Source organism: Erinaceus europaeus, chromosome 5 (genome assembly GCF_950295315.1).
Source record: "Erinaceus europaeus chromosome 5, mEriEur2.1, whole genome shotgun sequence".
NCBI lineage: Eukaryota > Metazoa > Chordata > Mammalia > Eulipotyphla > Erinaceidae > Erinaceus > Erinaceus europaeus.
This window is the reverse complement of record NC_080166.1, coordinates 717,969-741,610: the sequence shown is the minus strand read 5'-3', so window position 1 is coordinate 741,610 and position 23,642 is coordinate 717,969. Positions and strand designations below refer to the sequence as shown.

Here is a 23,642-nt window from a genome sequence, read left to right as displayed (position 1 = left end):
CGAGGACTCCTGTCTTACCTTCTGGAGGGAGGCTCTCTGTTAGACATTCCGCACTCTGAAATGACTTGCTCTTTAAGACTCGGGTATCCGTCTCACCAGTCCAAGCCCCTTATTCTAACTGATGACTTGCTCTTTAAGACTCGGGTACCCGTCTCACCAGTCCAAACCCCCTATTCTAACTGATGACTTGCTCTTTAAGACTCGGGTATCCGTCTCACCAGTCCAAGCCCCTTATTCTAACTAGTGACTCTCAGCTCTCCTTGACACGTCTGACTTCACTGCATCTGCAGTTGTGAATCACGTCTTGTTTCTCGCAGGGTAAAAAGCCACGTCTCATCCCACTGGAAACCCTCCTTGCATTTAAGCAGAGCCGACAGAAGCTCACAGGTGACTTATTCGAACAAGACCGTCCCGGACACTTTCAGCTTCTAAAGCCCCAAATAGAGTCCTTTGAGGCGAAACAAGGGAAGGACAGCAGGAAAAGGCAAGTCAGCAGGGCATCTTGAGGGCATCACGCATTTGCTAATGTGTGAGCAGCCTCAGCTGCGTGGCTGCAAAGGTGGAAGCTGAGCTCTGCGCCCGCACGCGGCCACACAGTCAGTGTCTGGGCCACTCATCCTGCACATCAGGACAAGGAAATCCCCCACACACACACACACACACTCTTATGCTCACACACACACACTCTCTCACACACTTACACACACTCACACTCACACACACACTCTTACGCTCACACACACACACCACACACACACACACTCACACACACCACACACACACACACTCTCACCCACTCAAACTCACACATTCACACACACATACACTCTCAAATACACACACTCACACACCACACACACACACACTCACACATACACCTCACACACAGTCACACACACACACTCACACACCTCACACTTGCTGGGAAATTGTGCAGATGCAGTCACATCTGCCATGTTTTCCCCTCAGGCTACTAGTTCCCGTGAGAGTTGGGACATTCTGGGAGTGCCTGTTCCGCCATGTTGTGCCCTCAGGACATTGTCTATATCCCCGTGATATCTGGAGTGCTTTGGTCACTCCTCCCCCCTCCCATTCTCACGAGAGTTATCATCCTATCCTGGAGTGCTATGGTTACTCCTCCCCCCTCCCATTCTCACAGAGTTATCATCCTATCCTGGAGTGCTATGGTTACTCCTCCCCCATTCTCGCGAAAACTGCTCCTATAAAAACCCTTCGTTTTTCCGCACCTCGCTCTCTTGCCAGCGCTTCACTCCGGTGTTCAGACGCAGGAAAGGTTACTGTGTGAGGCGGCCATTTTCGCTACCTCCACGTGGCCCAACCTGCTTCTCTAGCACCCAACTCTGAGGTGCCAGCGCAAATAAAGATTTGTGTTTCCTCTTCGCTCCGGACCCCTCCTCTCTCTCTTCTCCGTGGCCCGCGCACAACACACACTCACACACACTCTCACACACACACCACACATACACACCTCACACTCACACAAACACTCTCACACTCACACACTCTCACACTCACACACTCACACACACATACTCTCACACACACATTCACACACACACACGATCTCAAACACACACACACTTACACACACACTCTTATGCTCACACACACTCGCTCACGCTCACACACACACACATACTGTGTTTCCCTGCTGGGGCTTTGGCACATGGTTTTTGCACCTGCTTGATACCCCTGCTCCTGGCAGAGATGTGTGTGTGTGTGTGTGTGTGTTTGCCTCCAGGGTTATTTCTGAGGCTCGGTGCCTGCACCACAAGTTCACTGCTCCTAGCAGCTATTATTTTTTCCTTTTTGTTGCCCTTGTTGTTTTATCATTGTTGGTCATTATTATGGTTGTTGGATAGGACACAGAGAAATTAAGAAGAGGAGGGGAGGACAGAGAGGGGGAGAGAAAGACAGACACCTGCAGACCTGCTTCACCGCCTGTGAAGCAAACCCCTGCAGTTGGGGAGCCGGGGGCTCGAACCGGGATCCTTATGCTGGTCCTTGTGCTTTGCACCACGTGCGCTTAACCCGCTGCGCTACTGCCCACCCCCTGGTGTGTGTTTTTAATTCAAGATAGAGAGCCGGTGAGAGAAGAAGAAACACCACAGACCCTGGCGTGCGTGGTACTTCATGTGGTGCCAAGAGTTTAAGCCAATTCCTGACACTTCTGTAGAGTGAGGACTCTGCCAGATGTCCTCTCTCTCAGTCTCAGAAAACACCTTTAATTAATCCAGTGAGTGACGTAGCTCACCCCGAAGACTGTGCTCAAGCTCAAGCCCCTGGCACCACCATGGAGTTGCGACAGCACTGTGGGAGCCTCGCCGTGGGCCCCTCTCCACCCTCCCGCTGCTTCTCAAACAGTGGGCCTGAAGTAGTGCAGGCCCAGTGATGACGACAATGAAAAAATTAAAACCATTCTTTACTGGTCATAGTGGAAGATTCTACAGCAGAACTGGAAATAACTTTTTAAAATATTTCTATTTTTATTTATTGCATAGAGACAGCCAGAAACCATGAGGGAAGGGGGTGATAGGGGGTGATAGAGAGAGAGACAGAGACACCTGCAGCCCTGCTCTACTCCTGCAGGTGGGGACCGAGGGCTCGAACTCAGGTCCTTGTGCACTATAACATGAGCTCAACCAGGTGCACCACCACCTGGCCCCTGGAAATAACTTCATGAGTTCTGACTCTTTGCTTACTATCTACTTGGGTTCTAGCATAATTCTGATTTAGTTAAGTGTCACTGAGAACGACCTCTTGACCCTTTTGATACCTGTCTCCTTGCTTAGCGTGACTGCTGGGATTCTGACGCTACTGACGGTAAGGCTACACTTCATACTGTGTCTTCAACAGACAGAGGCGGCGGGCCCAGAGAGAGCAGCAGCAAGGAGTGGAGAAACCAAGTGTGTCGTCCTGCCCGGAGCACCCCGTCACCCATGATAAGGGCTCAGAAATGGCCGCGCAGCCCGAGGTACAAGCAGAGCAGGATAGCTTCCCTCGGTGTTACGGCCCATAGTCTGGAGTAGTGCAGATGAAGAGCTGGCGGGTCTCCGTTTTATAGTTAGTTGGCCTATGTTAGTTATATTCCAAAGGGCCTGTGGCTATACTAGTTTTTTTTTTTTTTTCCCTGAGCCTGAAATCTGACATGCAGGTGGATCCAAGTTATTGTCTGGGGAGATGATGTCATGGCTGGAAAAGGACCAGAAAGCTGGGTCAGGGAAGAGAGTAGCTCCCTAATATGGGAAAGGGGTCTAAATATTGTTGACTGTAAACCCCATCGATTTGATGTCATCTGGGGCCCATATTCAGCTTAGGAGCCTGTGTGACCTCTGCATCCCTGTAGATCTGAGCTCACATTCTGTGGTCACGAGTAGGAACATTCCAAGCTGCCCCAATTTCAGGACCCATCTTCCTCAGGTGGTAGATGCAGTATATTATCCAGCCTCCCTTCAGAGGATGGAACATTCTCTACTGTTGTTGATCCACACTGAGGGCAAGGTCCTATGGGGGCCCACAGAGGGGTCCATTATGTTGTTCCTGATGGAGATGACGGGTAACAATGGAGAGAGGGATCTGTTTGAGGTCTAGGCCTGTCATGTCTGTGTGGGAATCTCAGGACCCTAACCGACTAGGGCCCCAGCTCTCTTCTTCTTTATTTTTAAACCAAAGCACTTCTCATCTCTGCCTATAGTGTGCTGGGGATTGAACCCGGGACACTTGATATTGTGGGAGTGAAAGTCTGTTTGCATAACCATTGTGCTATCTCCTCAGCTCTACTGAAAGACAAAGATGGCTGGGACTCCACTGCTCTTGTCAGATTCTGTTTGTTTTAGATGTAGGGCCAGAGACAGAGGCCGGGCCGGATGAGGAGAGACAGCTGACCACTGCCCTCCCGTGAGCCCTTCCTCCTCTTGTGCCGGTGCTCCCCTCTGGGGACCGGGCTCGGCCTGGGCACTCGGTGGTCACGTGTGCACTCAGCTGAGTGGGCACCTTCCAGCCCCGCTGACACACATTACAAGGCAGACTGTCTCAGGAAAAGCAATGCCACAAGCACTTGTCACGGCTGGAGCTGTAGGACTATTAGCGCTCCTCCGAGGCGAGAGCCGCACAGTGCGGTTAGAACCGCTTAAACTTGGTCATCCTTTTCTTGACTGTTTCATCAGTGAATTTCTGGAAGTCCTCAGTAGAGTCACAAAATCAACTTGAGGGGCCAGACAGGGGCTCACCTGGTTAAGCGCTCACATTATAACATGAACTTGATAGGAGTAACAGTAACTATAGGATTTGAGGCTCCAGGTAGTGCTTCAGTAATGCTCATTTCTTCAGAGCACGGTCTGGAGTTCCCCTGACTGACTATCTGGGGGTTCTTGTAGGAGCAGGCAGAGCAGCACGGTCCTGAGCCTGTGGAGGACTTCGCAATTCCCTTGGGTATGTACGTGCATGATGACTGTCCACACTCAATAACACCTGCTTTCTGGAAACACGGACACAAATGAGACTGGGTGTTTCTGTGTTGCCTTTGACACGGGGAATGTGTCTGGTACTGGGTAGCTGACAGAATATGAACTCCACCTGTCCTTACTCATTTCACTGATGACACAAGCCACACCTATTGGTTTACACCTGGCTTGACAGCTGCCACACCTCTGAAGTGGAGCCGCGGGGTTGGTAAAGTCTGAAGCGTCTACTAGCTGACCGTGCACTGAACTCTGTACACAGTAGTGTGGAATTAAACGTTGGAACCACAAGTAAGACAGTGAATGAGCAAAGCCTGCAGTGGGGTTTTGGAAGAACAGTCCCTACGGCGGTATTCTCTTAAAGATACACAGATGTGGTATGAACACAGGTGTGAGAAAGAGAACTTGTTTGTGCATAGTACGTTACCTTCGGTTTGGAAATGGTTAATACATGTCTTGTCGCATGTGTCCGCATGGTCTCTCCTCACACTCACAACCACACACACATGCGTGCGCTCACACACACACACAATCACACATGCTCATACACACGTTCACACACACATGACCACACATGCTCACACGCTCACTCATACACATACACACACACATACTAACACACACACTCACACTCACACACACTCATACACACACACACCACTCACACACACTCACACACACACACACACATACACACACACTGCTGGCAGAACCATCCATCTCTTCACTCAGCTGTCATGTTTTCTTTTTTTTTATTTATTTATTTAAGATAACAAAACCATAGGGTAGGAGGGGTACAACTCCACACAATTCCCACCACCCAATCTCCATATCCCACCCCCTCCCCTGATAGCTTTCCCATTCTCTATCCCTCTGGGAGCATGGACCCAGGGTCATTGTGGGTTGCAGAAGGTGGAAGGTCTGGCTTCTGTCATTGCTTCCCCGCTGAACATGGGCGTTGACTGGTCGGTCCATACTCCCAGTCTGCCTCTCTCTTTCCCTAGTAGGGTGGGTCTCTGGGGAAGCTGAGCTCCAGGACACATTGGTGGGGTCTTCAATCCAGGGAAGCCTGGCCGGCATCCTGATGACACCTGGAACCTGGTGGCTGAAAAGAGAGTTAACATACAAAGCCAAACAAATTGTTGAGCAATCATGGACCCAAAGCTTGGAATAGTGGAGAGGAAGTATTAGGGAGGTACTCACTGCAAACTCTAGTGTACTTCTGCTTTCTTACTTTGGTGCCATACTCCAAACTCAGTCAATTTCTGCTTTGCGTTTCTACTTCTTTTTTTTTTTTTTTACATGCATAACATTCCCCAGATTCCCATTTAACAATACAACCCCCACTATTTCATTCATCATTTTTCATGGACCTGTATTCTCCCCACCCACCCACCCACCCCCGAGTCTTTTACTTTGTGTCATGTTTTCTTAACATTCCTGAACTATACAACTATCTTCTCTCTACTTCCTCCTCCTCTTCCTGCTTCTCCTCTTCCTCCTCTTTCTGCTCCTCCTCCTCCTTCTCTTTCTCCTCTTCTTTTTTTACTGCCACCAGGATTATGGCTGTGGCTGTGGCTTGGTGCCAGCACTATGAGTCTACAGAGAAAGGATACAACTCAGACGTGTCCGAATGACAGACACGGGGCAGGGTCCAAGGGTGGGGACACAGCCTCCACACCATCTCTGACTGTGCCGTCTCCAGCACGTCCACGTGCTTTCAACCCGGAAGTCCCCCAACCTCACAGTTTCAGGATCTTTGCTGACGGTCTGTTACGTAGGCGTGCTTGCTTACTGTGCTGGCCACTGGTGGTTGACCCTGGTCTCGGCCGCCTCCCTCTCCCCAGTGGGCGCTGAGGCTGGTGGTTCTAATCCTTGGTCCCTGTGGTTGACTCCTCTGGAGAGCAGCACCTAAGCTGAAGCTTCCAAGGCAGCTGCTGACCGTCCCCTCACTGGCTGACGCTCAGGTCAGAAGGGGCACAAGGTCAATGGAAGTCGCCCCTGTAACTCAGGAATTCTAGGGGCCGAGGAGCTCTGAGCCCGGTGCCCGGGACAAAGGCAGGCGCCTGTCGGGGAGGTGAGAAGCGGTAGCCTTCTGTCCACGGCCCTGCTGTGAGACACGACCCTCCTCCCGAGAAAACAAAACTGAGGAGCCAGAGAGACCTCGCCACACACACCACCGTGTGCCGCGAGCGGCGCTGCCACCTGTCCAGACTGACCTAGGACACTCAGCACCCCCACCCGCAGACGTGGGGCTGTCTTTCCCGCCCAGTCGTCCCCCCGACCTGTCTGTCCTCTGCCCTCCTGGACTCAGACTCCATCACTTCAAGCTGCCCCCGCCCCCGTCAGCCGGCTGCCCGCTCCCCTCGGCCCCACCACTGCCAGACTTTCTCACAGACTGGCTGTCTCCTTTCACTGCTCGCTCACACCTGCTTTTCACACACTGCCTCGGGTTCTCGAGATCATTCTGAAGACGTGACTTTCCTGCTTGCTGACTTCTGCTGACCCCGGTCTGTGGGGTGGGCGGACGAAGCCCCCCACGGCGCTGGCCTGCCGGTCATTGTTGGTCCCAGCCCACCCAGAGGAGCCATCCCGGCACCCCCCAACACACACTACCCGCCCCCAAGTTAGGCCTCTGCTTCTGAGCTCCTGGTTTCTTCATAATTCACTTTGATTTTTTGTTTCCTTGAAGAAACTCTACAAAATGATGTTACTACTTCAGCTGGGCTGCATTTCATGGCCTCTGTCTTAAAGAAAGCTATCGAACATCAGGATGCAAGTACAAATACGGACCCAGGTAAGTTGCTGCTTTTCCTTAATTCAAAATATTTTTGTGAGGGGCTGAGTGGTGGCGCACCTCGTTGAGCACACATTACAGTGCACAAGGACCCGAGTTCAAGCCCCCGGTCCCCACCTGCAGGGGGGAAGATTCACAAGTGGTGAAGCAGGGCTGCAGGGGTCTCTCTGTCTCTCTTCCTCTTTCTATCTCTCCTCCCCTCTACCTCTCCGCTCCTCAATTTGTGTCTCTACCCAAAAGAAGTAAACACACACATACACACACACACACACACTCACACACACACACACACACACTCACACACACACACTCACACACACACACTCACACACACACACTCACACACACACACACACTCACACACACACACTCACACACACACACACTCACACACACACACTCACACACACACACACTCACACACACACACACACACACACACACTCACACACACACACTCACACACACACACACACACACTCACACACACACACTCACACACACACTCACACACACACACTCACACACACACACACACTCACACACACACACACTCACACACACACACACACACTCACACACACACACTCACACACATTCACACACACACACACACACACACACACACACACACACACACACACACACGGCGTTTAATATGCGCAGACTTTTTTCTTCCAACAGTGATTTAAAGGGGCTTTTAAATCATATGATTATTAGAACTCCATGTAGTTTCACATCTCCAACCCTGGCACGTATTTTAGGAATTTTAAGTTTGTTTTTTTAAATTTTTAACATCTTAATTTTTTCCAAGTCATGTTATTGGGGGAAATAATGACTGACAAGACCTGTGGGCGCGGGTGCGGCCCCTCGTCTCTGAGAAAGATGCCAGCACATCACGCACCCTCACCCAGGCCCCTCTCAGCAGCTGAGCAGGAGGAGGGGCAGTCAGAGCACCACGGGCAGTGGGCAGCGCCAGGCCTGGAGCTGTGGCCAGAGAGCGGAGGAAGGGCGGAGGGCTAGACAGGCTGCTGCTTTGAATCTTGCCTCACAGACTTCCTCGGTGATGTTGAATGTGTGGCCCTTTGAGCTCTAGGCTTTTAAAAAGTTATTACAACAACGAGGGCAACAAAAGAGGGAAAAGTGGCCTCCTGGAGTAGTGGGTTCATGGTGCAGGCACTGAGCCCCAGCAAATGACCCTGGAGGCAAAAAAAAAAGTTACATATTTTTATGGCAGAGTGAGGGAGAGATCAGAGCACTGCTTCACCTTTGGCATATGTTGAACCACTGACTGAACCGGGGACTCTTGTGCCCCAGAGATGCAAGTCCTGTGATCTGGCACTGAGCTGTCTCTCCGGCACTAGTATTTCTTTTTTAACATTTATTACTCTTAGTAGAATCTTGTGCCTTTTTTTTTTTTTTTTGCCTTCAGGGTTATTGCTGGGGCTTGGTGCCTGCGCTACAAATCCACTGCTCCTAAAGGCCATTTTTCCCATTTTTGTTGCCCTTGTTGTTATTGTTATTGTTGTTATAGCTGTTCTTGTTGGATAGGACAGAGAGAAATGGAGAGAGGAGGGGAAGACAGAGAGGGGAGAGAAAGATAGACACCTGTGAAGCGACTCCCCTGCAGGTGGGGAGCCGGGGGCTCGAACCAGGATCCTTATGCCGGTCCTTGTGCTTTGCACCACCTGTGTTTAACCCGCTGCACTACTGCCCGATTCCCTTATAAGTGCCTTTTAGCCCTCTAATTATTGTAAAAAAAAAAGTCATTAGTGTGACTTTAAAATGATGCGTGGTCTTTGTAGAATGTCTGAATAACAGCAAGCTATGGAGACGAGTCAGTCATAATCACCCCACTCAGAAGGGATCCGTGTGCTGTTCTGTCTTGTGCTGGGTGTCTGAATAACAGCAAGCTATGGAGACGAGTCAGTCATAATCACCCCACTCAGAAAGGGATCCATGTGCTGTTCTGTCTTGTGCTGGGTGTCTTGCAGTCAGATTCAGCCAGGTGCCTCCCTCACTGTCTGAACTTCGTCCACATGTTACTGACCTTCAGTCGGGGGTCCAAGCTTGAGGCTGCTGACTGGTGCACAGGGCAAAACCGGGTCATGGGTGGGGTGATGTCACTCAGCTTTCTGTCACCTTTTTTAAAAAAAAACTTTTATTTACAAAATGGAAATATTGACAAGACCATAGGATAAGAGGGGCACAATTCCACACAGTTCCCACCACCAGAACTCCGTATCCCATCCCCTCCCCTGAGAGCTTTCCTATTCTTTACCCCTCTGGGACTATGGACCCAGGGTCACTGTGAGATGCAGAAGGAGGAAGGTCTGGCTTCTGTAATTGCTTCCCCGCTGAACATGGGTGTTGACAGGTGGATCCATACTCCCAGCCTGTCTCTCTCTTTCCCTAGTGGGGCAGGGCTCTGGGGAAGCGGAGCTCCAGGACACATTGGTGGGGTTGTCTGTCCAGGGAAGTCTGGTTGGCATCATGGTAGCATGTGCAATTTGGTGGCTGAAAAAGAGTTAAGATATAGAGCAGAACAGATTGTTGAGTAATCATGAACCTAAAGGAAAGAATATTGCAATGAAGACTTGGGGTCTCCGTTTTAGAAAAAGCTGGTAGGCCTATTTTAGGAATATTCCAAGGGTCCCATGACTTTTTTTTAACTGAGCCTGACATCTGATATGCAGGTGGACCCAGGTTATTGTCTGGGGAAATGGTGTCAGAGTTGGACAAAGGACCAGAAAGCTGGATGAGGGAAGAGAGTAGCTCCCTAATATGGGGAAAGTATCTAAATATTGTTGACTGTAAACCCCTTCAATCTGATCTGGGCCCAAAGTCAGCACAGGAGCCTGTGTGAGCTCTGCATCCCTGCAGGTCTGAGCTCACATTCTGTGGTCACAGCCAGGAACATTCCAGGCTGCACTAATTTCAGGACCCATCTTCCTCGGGTGGTAGGTAGAGCATGTTGTCCAACCTCCCTTCAGAGGATGGAACATTCCCCACCCTTGTTGATCCACATTGAGGGCAGGGTCCTGTAGGGGCCCACAGAGGGGTCCATTGTGTTGTTCCTGATGGAGGTGACCAGTTTTATGTGTCATGTCTGAAACTCTGCAATCATATTTGTACTTTTTCTGTGTTTGTGAAATACCTTCTCTCTTTTCTTTTTTGCCTCAAACCTCTTAAATCACCACCAGGTCAAGAAGTCATCTCTGAAAGTCATAAAAATCCAGATGTTGTTTCTTCCACATCAGGTGTGATTTCTTTCTTTTCTTTGAGAACATCATGACCAGGTGAAGCTTACGTCTCTGTGAGGACAGAACAGGAGTTAGTCAGTCACACACACACCACACCCCCCACACGACCCAAAGACAGCAATCAAACCAGTTTATTTAACAGAAATGAAATGGTCACTTATTTACGTATTTTCACTTCCCGTCTTCCTGATTGCTGATATGTCTGGCTTCTGGAGAGGAGCTGCTGACGTGAAGTTTACATCTAAGCGCTCGAGCTTATTGTTCAGCTGCGGCCTCTGAGCAGCAGCCACTGAGGTGTGCCTTTTGCGGGATGCGGATCTTAGCTCAGCCAGTGTGTAGCTAGTTAGGCCGCTCAGAAGTGGAACTAGCAAGTGATAGAACACTGGTCACGTGACTTAGACACATAGTGTTCTTGTCAGTCAGTCATATGGGAAAGGCAGTAGTAGTCACAGTCAGTTACGAATCATTCTGAATTTCTTCTAGAATAGAATCTCTTCTAACTTGTTCTACTTGGTCTTGCAAAGTTAAGGACATAGAGCTATTTGCAGAGTTTACTGATGTTTCTGTCTTTTCTTTTCCTGATTCTCAGATCGTGAACCTCTGAACTCTCCTCAGCCGCTGGCTCCAGACACTTACCGAGATCTCAGACGTTCAGCAGAGAGAGTGGAGCTGCCTGCATCAGCGTCTGAGACGGTACTGGCTTTGCTTTATGGTCAGCAGCGTCTTTGCTGACACTTGCCGCCTCACTCAGCCAGCTGACGCCTTGACAAAATCAGATGGAAAGTCCTGTCTGTGTAGTCCTTTTTTTCCTTTTTTTAATTTTTTATTTATAAAAAGGAAACATTGACTAAACCATAGGATGAGAGGGGTACAACTCCACACAGTTCCCACCACCAGAACTCCGTATCCCATCCCCTCCCCTGACAGCTTTCCTATTCTTTATCCCTCTGGGAGCGTGGACCCAGGGTCACTGTGGGATGCAGAAGGTGGGAGGCCTGGCTTCTGCTTCTCTTCTGAACGTGGACATTGACAGGTGAATCCACACTCCCAGCCTGTCTCTCTCTTTCTCTAGTGGGGCAGGGCTCTGGGGAAGCGGAGCTCCAGGACACATTGGATATGTAGTTATTTTTTTTAAATATTTATTTATTTATTTCCTTTTGTTACCCTTGTTTTTTATTGTTGTAGTTATTTTTTTAGATATTTATTCCCTTTTGTTGTCCTTGTTGTATTTTTGTAGTTACTATTGTTATTGATGTCATTGTTGTTGGATAGGACAGAGAGAAATGGAGAGAGGAGGGGAAGACAGAGAGGAGGAGAGAAGACAGACACCTGCAGACCTGCTTCACTGTCTGTGAAGCGACTTCCCTGCAGGTGGGGAGCCAGGGGCTCGAACTGGGATCGTTACTTCTGGTCCTTGCGTTTTGTGCCACCTGTACTTAACCTGCTACGTTACCGCCCGACTCCCGGATGTGTAGTTCTGACGTGAGGAAGGAGCAGTGGCCCCAGAGAGGACGCAGGCCCCTCTGCCACACGCCCAGCCCCCAGCCTCCACGCCAGGCGGCAGGGAGCTTCATGAGCGGTGCAGCAGTGCTGCAGGTAGCTCTTTTCTTCTTTTCTTCTCCCTCTCTGTTTCTCTCTTTCACCGTCTTGTCAAAAGATGATGACCACCAGGAATGGTGGAATCCGCAGGCACCAAACCCACCAGTAATCCTGGTGGCAAAAGAAAGGAATCTGATTTTTTTTTTTCCTCCAGGGTTATTGCTGGGCTCGGTGCCTGCACATGAATCCACCGCTCCTGGAGGCCATTTTTTTCCCTTTTTGTTGCCCTAGTTGTTGCAGCCTCGTTGCGGTTATTGTTGCCATTGTTGACGTTGCTTTATTGTTGGATAGGACAGAGAGAAATGGAGAGAGGAAGGGAAGACAGAGAGGGGAGAGAAAGACAGACACCTGCAGACCTGCTTCACCGCCTGTGAAGCGACTCCCCTGCAGGTGGGGAGCCGGGGGCTCGAACCGGGATCCTTACGCCGGTCCCTGCGCTTTGCGCCACGTGCGCTTAACCCACTGCGCCACCGCCCGACTCCCAGGAATCTGATTTTTTAACATGTGAGGACTGATTACAAGGTGGCCTGTCCTGAGACGTCCCCAGGAACCTCCTGCATCAGGTTCGCGGAAGCTGTTCCTGCCCATGGGCCAGGGCGGGTGGGTGCAGCGTGGTCCCCAGAAGGAGAGTCTGAGTCTTTGTGTCTCCTGTTTTGGTTTCAGGTTGGACACACCTACATACATGTGATTGACATTGAAGCTGATGACCTGCTGCCAGAGTTTGCTGTCACCAGAGAGACTTCAGAGAGTGCCGCTGAGCCACAGAGTGGCTGTCTGCAAACCCCTTCCCCCTCGGAGTCGCGCCATGTGGCGGCTTCAGCTGCTGGTGCTGCCACCCTGCACAGCGTGAAGAGTCAGGGTGATGACGCACACGGCTGCTTTTTGCTTTCCTTTCCCGCTCTGCTGCCTCCAGGGTTCTCACCGGGCTCAGTGCCTACACTGCGAGCCCCTGCTCCTGGTGGCCCTTTTTCTTGTTGTTGTTGTAGCTGCTGCTGTTGGACAGAACAGAGAGAAATGGAGAGAGGAGGGGAGACGGGGGGGGGGAGAGAGAAAGACAGACACCTGCAGACCTGCTTCACCACCTGTGAAGTGACTCCCCTGCAGGTGGGGGGGGAGCCAGGGGCTCGAACCAGGACCCTTATGCCAGTCCCTGCACTTTGTGCCACATGTGCTTAACCCACTGCACTACCGCCCAACTCCCATCTAATTATTATTATTATTATTATTACTATTATTATTGGGGTTCTCTAGGTCTATCATCATGTCATCAGCTTCCTGAATGTCTGTCTTGAGCTGCCCAGGTGTGGAGATTTCTGTCATAACTTATTTGGCTATGCTCTCTGCCCCTCCCCCTCTCTTCTTACTCGTGGATCACAGTCGCTCTCACACTCATCTCCCCTGACCACACGTCCAGCTCTTCCTGCAAGCCCACTGCATTTCTCAGTGTTTGCACTCGCTGTTCAAAATGTTCTCCTAATCTTCTAAATATCTTGTTACGAAGTTCATGACGGTTTTTCTGTTTTTGTCTTGCATGTTCTTTGTAGACTCTGCCTGTATCTCTACAGAGTCATTTTTTAAGCCTGCAAACATGTCCCCTTCCTGTCTGGCTGGGAACTGGAGAGCTGGCATTCCTGAGGCGGAGGAGTCTGAGGCCACCTGCTCTGCATCACGGAGCACTCAGCACGTCAGAGGTGAGAGCCTGAGTGCTTCAGCTCCTGCTCTGCTGGAAGCAAGCACTGGGAGTTGCTAACTGGGAAAGCTTGTTTTATGTTCCTGTTGACTCTTGTTTGTTGTTTACATGGGTCTTTCTTATAATGGCCTGCCTGCTGGATATGTTGCCTATTTGTCTTGTTTGTTGTTTACGTGGGTCTTTCTTATAACGGCCTGCCTGCTGGATATGTTGCCTATTTGTCTTGTTTGTTGTTTACGTGGGTCTTTCTTATAACGGCCTGCCTGCTGGATATGTTGCCTATTTGTCTTTTGCTATTTTTTTTTTTGGTGACCATGAATATTGCATCTAACTTACAATATCTACAAGACTTATTACTGTTTTTCCCCAGAGCACTCACTGCTCAGCTCTGGCTTATGGTGGTGTGGGATATTGAATGACAGACTTTGGAGCCTCAGGGTCTCGGCATAACTGTGTGCTGTCTCCTCCACCATACAAGAGTCTTTAGTTGGTTTTGGTTCACCAGCGTTAGACTGTGTCACTCTGAGAAGAGCTGTTTAAAATTTTGGTCAAGAATGAACTGACTGTTAGAGTAAGGATGCATTAATTTTGATATTGGTCTTGGGCTATTGAATGTTTACCTGAGATCCTCCTAAAAGTGTCAGAAATGGCTTTTACAAAATGAAGTTGTTGGTTTTTAAAAGTGTTAAAATTTGAACATCTATTTTGAATGAAGAAGATACAAGTAATATTCAGACTTCCTTGTCTTTGGAACTTTGTGGTGCAAGAACCACTCTTTGAGTTGTTTTTTTTTTTTAACTTTTGTTTGTTTGTTTGTTTGTTTTAACCAGAGCATGTTCAGCTCTGGCTTATGGTGGTGCAGGTGATTGAACCTGGGACTTTGGAGCCTCAAGCATGAGAGTCTGTTTGCATAACCATTATGCTATCTACCCTCCGCCCAAGAGAGAGAACCATTCTTAACAGATTCTTATAGCAAATACAGAATTCTCAAAGGGGAAGAAGATGAAATGGCCTTCTTTTCTTTTTTAAAATTTATTCATTCATTTACGTATTTGATAGGACAGAGAGAAATTGGGGGGGACAGAAGGTAGATAGGTGGATAGATAAGTAGGTAGGTAGACAGCTAGATGGATAGATAGATGGGGGGGACCTGCAGCATCGCTCCACCTCTCCTGAAGCCCCCTGCAGGTGAGCGACTCAAAGCCAGGTCTTGAAGCCCCCTACCCCCGCAGGTGCGGATCTGGGACTTGAAGCCGGGTCCTTGCCCATTGTAATGCGCACACTCAAGCAGGTGCGCCATCACCCAGCCCCTTGAAATGGAATTTCATAGGAAATTGAAATTGTATTGGAGGAGAACCCACTATGTTGATTTGCAGTGAGTTCTTCAGAAATGAAGCCAGCAGCATCTGCTTCTTGCTTACCTGTTGTCAGTTCTGACTCGCCCTCTGCTAATATTTAGACGTTCTGGAAGCAGCGTTTCCATTAAGAGACGAGAGCTCGAGGTCAGATGCCACAGAAGACCTTGCGCCCCAAGCCCCGAGCTTGGAGGCGGCTGCTGTGGAGGGTCACCGGCTGTGGCGGGTCCTGCAGGACGTCTCCCCTGCTTGCTCCGCGCCCCTGCCCGCGCCCAGCTCTGCCACTCTCCGACTAGAGCGCCTCAGCTCCAAGCTGCTGTCAGCCGTACAGGACACCGCCGAGAATGTCGGGTGGGACTTCTCCAGACGCGGAAGGCCACGCCGTGCCGGGGAGGTGGGCCACCTTTGTTTCTGCGCCTCCCGTGGCCGACTGTCATGCTTTGGTGTTCTCAGCATAAGCATCACGCTATCTAGCCGTGGTGGGGCGGAACTCCGAGCACCTGGGTTCCGCTGCCACGGTCGAAAAGGAGTCTGGTCTGTGCATTTCAGGGTGCTCACGTTGCTTCTCTAGTCTCTTTTCCTGCCATTTTCAAGAGTTCTTTCTTTGTGTGTGTTTACTGCAGGCTGAACCTGTGCATTGGATTGAATCGTCTTCTGGTCCTGATACTGAAAAAGCGTTTATTTCAAAAACGGTCAGCATTTCAGAAGAAGGTCAGTGAGGAACCTAAGTCTTGCTTTGGAAGAGTAATGCCGTCTCTCTGGGCTGTCCACCCCCAGTGTTTGGATGAGGGTTGTTTTTATGATGATGTGACTGACTTCTCCTCAGACCAGAAGCTACAAGTGTCTGTCGTTCTCTCTCCCTCACCCTCCCCCACTTCCCTCTCAGTTTCTCTCTGTCCTGCCAAATAGAAAGAAGGAAAAAACTTAGCCACTGGGAACTGTGGATTTTCGTGCCAGCCCTGAGGCCCAGCAGTAACCCTAGAGGTGACATAAAAACAAGGGGGGAGGGAGAGAGGCGGAAAGGAGAGAGAGATACCCCAGCAGTGAAGCCTCCTCCGGCAGGCACCGTGAGGGCTGAGCTCAGGCTCAGACCTAGGTTTCAGGCCCACACGACCCCCCTTGCTAGCCCCTCGCGGGCCGCGCCTCCCGGTGCTGCTAGGACCTCGCAGCTGCTTTCTCTCTCCAGTCGTTGCGTGCGACGTCTGCTGCGCCGGTCTCGCCCCGCACATGCCTCCCGAGTGTCTGCGCAACACTCTGCTCTGAGTGTGGTGTCTAACACGGGCTACGGCGACACTTTAAAGTGGCCTTGCTTCACCAGCGTCGAACTGCCTCTGTCTGTTCCGCTGTCCCTCCCCGTGTGTTTTCCCTGTTGTAGCTGTGTCCCTGGCTCTGGTCGGTGACCAACCATCTCACTCAAAGCTGGGGCTCCTTCGGTGCTGCTTTTCACGTGGAACTCCTCTTAGTAATTCTAAAGGCAGGACTGGTAATGGAGAATTCCTTCAGTTCCTGTGGATAAATCTATTTCTCCCTCATATTTGAAAGTTGACTTAGCAGATTGAGAATTAGTGGCTGGCAGTTCTTATCTTTTAGAACTTTGAATATGCCACTCCTTTTTAAAATTATTTATTTATTGGTTATTGGATAGAGGCAGAGGGAAATTGAGAGGGGGAATAGAGAGGGAGAGAGACAGGGAGACACCTGCAGCCCTGCTTCACTGCTTGTGAAGCTTCCCCGCTGCAGGTGGGGACCAGGGGCTCGAACCCGGGTCCCTGCACACTGCAACGTGTGCTCAGCCAGGTGCGCCACCACCCGGCCCCTGAATATGCCACCCCGTTCCCTCCTTGCCCTCTGGGGTTTCTGATGAGCCACCCGGCCCCTGAATATGCCGCCCCGCCCCGTTCGCTCCCTCCCTGCCCTCTGGGGTTTGTGACTAGCGGCCTGATGAAGCCTGAGAGCTCTGCCTCTGTGTGCGGCTTCCTTCCTTCTGCCGGCAGCCGGAAGTCTCCCTTATCCCGGGTTTGGGCGTCTCTGCTCTGCTGTGTCTTGCTGTGTCCCATTCTGGGTTTGGGAATTTAGGTGGAAGTTCAGCTTTTTGTATTTTTATGTTCTGAACATTGCTCAGGCGTGGCAAAGTCTTGCTATAATTTCTTTACTATGTCCTCTTCTCTCTCTCTCTCTCTCTCTCTCCTGCCTCTGGGATCCCAGCAACTCTGATGTCCGTCTTTTCTGGTTGAGTCTGCGATTTCAGAGAGAAGTGCTTCATTTTTCCTGAAGCCTCCCTCTGCAACGGCCTTAAATTTACAGCGTGGTGGTTGCGTCTTGTGTTGACACTCTCCTCCACCTGATTCCCCAGGCCCCTTACCTCAGCCTGAACTGCACTCAGTGTCCCTCACGCCCTGTGGCTATTTGGAGCTTTTTTTCTTCCTGTGTTTTGTCATCCTCTGGTAAAATGAGCTCTGAGTTCTTGAATCTATGTTTGCATGTTAGGTTTGATTTCTTGATTTCATAATGCATTTTCTGAAAACAATCTCATTTTTTTTCCAGTTGTGTCTGTCGTCCTTTGGGGTTTCTGCCTTTGCTGTCTGTATTTGTTTCTTCACGTAGTGTGGATTTTGTTGTTGTGCCAGCGGGAGGCGCTGTGGCTCAGGTGTTTGACCTGCTTAAACTCCGTGCGCTTAGCCCGGTGCGCCCAGGCCCCTGATTTCCCTGTCCCTATCTACCATGGTTGGGGCAGGGGAGATTTTTATCATGTCACCTGGTCGGCTTATTTCTCTGATGCCAGAACAGGGCCTCTTGCTCTTGGTTCTGCCTCTGGAGGGAAACAGTCCTGGAGAATTCCTTTCTCCTTAGTGGTCAGAGGAGAAGCAGGCTTCATTCCCTAGCCAGGAGCCAGTGCCTGGTGGAGCTAGTGCACACAGGTTAGTGCCCGGTCAGGGTTCTGCTGAAAGGCCCGGTGATCCCTGTGAGCAGCTCAGTATCCTGAGCTCCGGGTCACAGTTCATGGCCCTCACATTGCCTGCCTTCCTCCCTCTGACCACGTGCTCTGTTTTGCAAGCACCCAAACGGTGCCAGCTGCCTCTGAGGGGTCTTGAGAGCCCCTCCCTCACTACTGGCTACACCGGCCTGCACCCACTTGTGGCTGAGTGAGTTACTTCACAAGTCATAGCTGCAAACTGGCGAGTTTTTAGGGGACTGCCTTTTTTTTACAGTTGATGCTGTAATTCAGTCCAGTTTGTGCCGTGCCTCAGCTGCCAGCCCTTGTCACACCACCAGGAATCGGCTGGGAGTCTGAGCAGATAGAGGGGTTTTTCAATTTAATTTCAGCCAGGTTTCTCCATTGAACACTAGTGGGTCCTTATGGGCAGTTCAGTTTCCTGACTTGACAGGTTAAACCCCAGACCCACTGAGTACAGTTTCTTGAGTCTTGAGAATCTCCTCCTCACCCCTTCCCATCCGCTAAGCACAGACCACGTGTCTCCCCTCGTCTATGGATCGGTCAGGTGGCATTTTCTTGACCTGTCAGGTGATTTTTGGTGCCTTTTCTCATCGACCAGAGAGTGAAGTGAGGCCCCACAGCCTCCTGAAGCCTCTTCCGTATTTTCTTTACTTTTCTTTTTTTTTCTTCTTTAATTTAAGAAAGGAGACATTATCAAAACCATAGGATAGGTGGGGTGCAGTTCCACACAATTCCCACCACCTGATCTCCATATCCCATCCCCTCCCTTGATAGCCTTCCCATTCTCTATCCTCTGGGAGTGTGGACCCAGGGTCGTTGTGGGTTGCAGAAGGTGGAGCCCTACTAGGGAAAGAGAGAGGCAGATTGGGAGTATGGACTGACCAGTCTTCCGTATTTTCTTTCTGAGTTTTCGTCCAGAGTACTTTTCATTTCAGTGAGCACCCTTGGGAAGGTCACCTTGGAGCCCTCTTTAGGGAGCTTTCCTAGATCTGCTGGTTTTGAGGGTTCCCCTGCCGTGTTGGCCCACCTTCGCTGGGCATTCTGTCTCCTGTCTGTGAAGCGGTGACCCAGGGTCTTTGTTTGGCGGCCTGGACAGGGCCTGGGATTCGCGGTGAGAGGTCTTTGCCTTGTTCTGATACCTCGGGTGTGACGTCACATGTGCACAGCAGACTATGGGGACACGGAAGTGGAGGCTCTCTCCTCGAGCCTGCCCAGGGCCAGCTGTTGTGGTTATCTGGAGTCCACCACGGCTGTGAGCTGTGCTCCAGCCCTCTGGGGAAATCGGGGGCTCCCACGTGGCCTGTGTCTCTTACTTCTCATCCCTGTTGTGGAAAAGCCGTGGGCACAGAATCAGAACAAGGTTGGGCTGCCAGGACTTCTGCTCAGCCTGCGCCCTGCCTGCCTGGGTGCAGCTGCGGACGTGACTTTGAGCGGCACCGCATGGGGTCGGGCAGTGAAGGTGGCTCTTACTTTCTGGCTTTTACTCTTTGTTCACAAATTTCTGCCCTTGTATTATTACTTTTCCCGCTTTGGGGGCATTTAACTTGTCCTTCTCCCTGACTTGATTCTGTTTTAGTGTGTGTGGTGGCTAATTTCTGCACACGCATGTATGATGCCACCATTCCTGGGCTTCCTTCCCCCCCCCCCCATTCTTTTGGTTTCACTTGGGGGGGGGGAGCAGAGGCAGTGTGGCAGGAGAAGCCGCGCAGCACCACGTGGCATCTGTGGAGCCCTCAGCTTCGTGCAGCCCACGCGACGCCTGCCAGAGCTCGCGCGGCACCTGGTAACGCGCATGGCCTGTCAGGCAGCTGTCTGCAGCCTCTTTTCTCTTTAAAAATACACACACTTGAGGCCGAACACGTTCATGCGGGGACCTGGATAAGACCCAGGCACAGACCAAGGACAGCTGTGCTGTGCTCTAGAGTTGTTCAGATCGAAATAGGCTATGATTTCCATTAAAGTTTCTTCACTCATAAGAAAGTTTTTCAGCTGCCAAGTGATATGGCCCAGGTTCAAGCCCAGCTCTGCACGGGAGCACCAAGCACCACAATGCTGGGGCAGCAACCATTGCCTCTCCCTCTCTGTGTACTTCTTGCTCTCTGTCTGTCTGTCTGTCTGCCTCTCTCTCTCTCTCTCTCTCTCGCTGAAGAGCTATGGATTTGTATAGGCACACGTCCCTGCAAAAGAAGTAAATAGCCAGGACGCTGATAGCAGGGCACACTGACTTATTCAAACATGTTTTTTTATCTTTTTATTTATTTATTAATTCCTTTGTGTTGCCCTTGTTGTTTTATTGTTGTAGTTATTATTGATGTCCTCATTGTTAGATAGGACAGAGAGAAATGGAGAGAGGAGGGGAGACAGAGAGGAAGAGAAAGATAGACACCTGCAGACCTGCTTCACCACCTGTGAAGCGACTCCCCTGTAGGTGGGGAGCCGGGGGCTCAAACTGGGGTCCTTAACGCCAGTCCTTGCGCCACCTGCGCTTAACCCGCTGCACTACCACCCGACTCCTGCAAGTCCTTTTTAATAACACTGTCACTCCTCTACTACAGGGTTTTTTAGAGAACTGTGTATTTATCTTCACTGGGACTCCACTGCTCCAGGCTGACTGTTCCTGATAGAAAGACAGAAACAGAAAGAGACAGAAAGGGAGACACCGTGGCACCAGGCCCTCCTTCAGCATGCGGGGGCCCGAGCACGAGCCTGGAGCGTGTGTGGCGGTGCTGGCTGCCCAGGTGGCCCAGCCCCCGGCTCCAGGTGGTGCAGACCCAGGCTGGGACCTCAGGAGCGCCAGGCACGCGAGTCTGTGCTCTGACTCCATGTGCTGCCTCCCTGGCCCCAGGCCCTCCTGGAGTGGAGGCTCCGAGGCCCAGTCCTTGTGTCATGTCTCGCCGGCGTGGTTCTTCTTGCAGTCTGCTCTGTCCCTTTAATTTTAATGTCTTCCCTGGACTAGTGTGTTTTCCAGCTCACATGGGCGACGAAGACCAAAGCGAGAGGGAAGAGACTTCAGAAGCTGGGCTCTCAGGAGCAGGAGCTCTGGCGACGCAGCAGACACGCCTGTTTCCGGGTGCAGAGTCAGCTGTCAGCCTTCGCAGTGAGCGGAGTGCAACTTCTCCCGGTACTTGTCTCCTCTCTTGTTGACGACACACGATTGTCCGTGAAGCCACTTGGCAGTGACTCAGAGGGAAGATGAATTTGGTGCCGTGTGTCTGGTCACCTCCACGTCAGCCTGCGTGTGTGTGGCTCGCTGGCAGTGGCAGGGAACGCCTTCCTTTCTTAGTGATGAGTGAGGGCCTCGGGCCTGTGTGATTCCTGTGCGCCAGGGCCACCACCTCAGGTGGGCAGCTCTGCTGTGCCTGCAGTCGGCTCTGGGAATCTGACTTCCGCTTTTTGTACACTTTTTGTTTAGTTCATCATAGAGGCAAGTGATTTCATTACTAAGGATGTTGTTAATTTTCAGTTAACAACCAGGAGTTATTTAGAGGCGTCTCTGGCTCATTAAATGGATTAGGCTGGGTGTCAGTGTTTGGAATTTGAAAACGGGGCTGGGGGGCAGTGGCGCACCTGGTTGAGTGCTCACATTACAGTGCACAAGGACCCGGGTTCAAGCCCCTGGTCCCCACCTGCAGGTGGAAAGCTTCGCGAGTGGTGAAGCAGGGCTGCAGGTGTCTCTGTCTTCCTCTCTATCTCCTCCTCCCCTCTCAATTTCTCTCTGTCTCTGTCCAATAATAAATAAATAAATAAATTGATTTAAAAAAACAGGAGTGTGATTATGCAGTTATGCAGGAATGAAACGCATCTGCTGTGCAGGAGTCATGAACACAGCCCCAGGAGAGAATTCTAGAACTGGTTGGAGAGTGTATGTATTGACTCTTCCTAAGGAATCACTTTCACATGTACTTACTTGGCTGTAATTGAGTTTTTTCTTAATAATTGAATTCAATGAATTGCTACTAAGAATTCACAATTGCCCAGATTCAGGGCACAGAAGTAAAATACTTGACTTGGGATTAATGAGCGAAGCAGAACTAAGCTACTTATCATCCATTGTGTATCTAGACCATAGCTTGCTCAGCCACTCATCTGTTGTTGGGCACCTGGGTTGCTTCCAGGTTTTGGCTGTTACACATTGAGCTGCTGTGAACATAGGTGTACACTGATCTTTTTGGTTGGGTGTTATGGAGTCCTTGGGGTATAACCCCAGGAGAGGAATTACTGGGTCATATGGAAGGTCCACGTCTGGCCTTGTGAGTTCTCCAGACTGCTCTCCACAGAGGCTGGACCAATTGACATTCCCGCCAGCAGTGCAGAAGGGTTCCTCTGTCCCTCTCCAGCATTTGTTGCTGCTGCCCTTTTTGATGTATGCCGTTCTCACAAGGGTGAGGTGGTATCTCAATGTTGTCTTTATTTGCATTTCACTTTATTTGCATTGCAATTAGTGACATGGAGCAATTTTTCATGTGTTTGTTAGCCTTTTGGATCTCTTTTGAAGTGAATGTTTTGTCCATACCCTCTGCCCATTTTTGGATGGGGTCATTTGCTTTTTAGGTGCTAAGTTTGCTGAGCTCTTTGTATATTTTGGTTTTAGTCTCTTGTCTGATGTATGGCATGTGAAGATCTTCTCCCATTCTGTGAGGGGTCTCTTTGTTTGTGTGATGGTTTCTTTGGCTGTGCAGAAGCTTTTCAATTTGATGTAGTCCCACTGATTTGTTTCTGCTTTAGTCTTCCTTGCAATTGGGTTTGTTTCATCAAAGATGTCCTTGAGGTTTAGGTGGGAAAGTGTTCTGCCAGTATTTTCCTCTAAGTATTTGATAGTCTCTGGCCTAACATCTAGGTTCTTAGTCCATTTGGAGTTGATTTTTGTTTCTGGTGAGATAAAGTGGTTCAGTTTCATTCTGCATGTTTCTGCATGTTTCAACCCAGTTTTCTGCATGTTTCAACCCAGTTTTCCCAGCACCATTTACTGAAGAGAGCCTCCTTCCTCCACTTACTACTTTGGGCCCCCTTATCAAAGATTAGATGTCCATAGGTGGGGGGGTAGTTTTATAATTTCTAAGTCAGATTGTTCAGGAGAAAATATAGCTAATGTGAAATGTTTATTAATACTGCTGTTTCTTTTATCTTTTAGGTGTGAATAACAGTGATGAGTTATTTGAGAGGTAAAGATATTAATTCACAATTTCACTTAAAGCTGGGTACAAGCTATGTGTTCTGGGAACGTGGTTGTTCACGTGTGTACTTGTCCACCGCACATCTTGAGGACCTGAGAGGACACAGTGCCTTCTAGAGGCCGGCAGTGAGTTCAGGCAGCAGAGCACCTGGTGTGCCATGCACAGGGACCCCGGCTTGGCGCCCAGCCACCACATGGGGACCACTTGAAAGGAGAAGTTCCACGCGCCATGGAGCAGTGCTGTGGTCTCTCACTCTCTACGTGGAAAAGAATGTCGGTTGGGACAGTAGAACCGCATAGGTGTGAAGCCTCAACTATCTCTGGTGGC

General features: G+C 50.3%; 1 protein-coding gene across 1 annotated transcript in view; it reads left to right on the top strand.

Annotated features, from left to right (window-relative positions):
* Window positions 1-23,642, top strand: part of CPLANE1 (ciliogenesis and planar polarity effector complex subunit 1) — a 107,575-nt gene that overhangs the window by 71,565 nt on the left and 12,368 nt on the right. Inside the window, exons 35-45 of the mRNA XM_060190957.1 lie at window positions 318-488; window positions 2,882-2,995; window positions 4,398-4,452; window positions 7,174-7,278; window positions 11,131-11,234; window positions 12,804-12,999; window positions 13,685-13,831; window positions 15,290-15,579; window positions 15,809-15,896; window positions 21,098-21,262; window positions 23,273-23,303. Coding sequence (XP_060046940.1) covers window positions 318-488; window positions 2,882-2,995; window positions 4,398-4,452; window positions 7,174-7,278; window positions 11,131-11,234; window positions 12,804-12,999; window positions 13,685-13,831; window positions 15,290-15,579; window positions 15,809-15,896; window positions 21,098-21,262; window positions 23,273-23,303 — 1,466 coding nt within the window. The remainder of the gene's footprint in view (window positions 1-317; window positions 489-2,881; window positions 2,996-4,397; window positions 4,453-7,173; window positions 7,279-11,130; window positions 11,235-12,803; window positions 13,000-13,684; window positions 13,832-15,289; window positions 15,580-15,808; window positions 15,897-21,097; window positions 21,263-23,272; window positions 23,304-23,642) is intronic.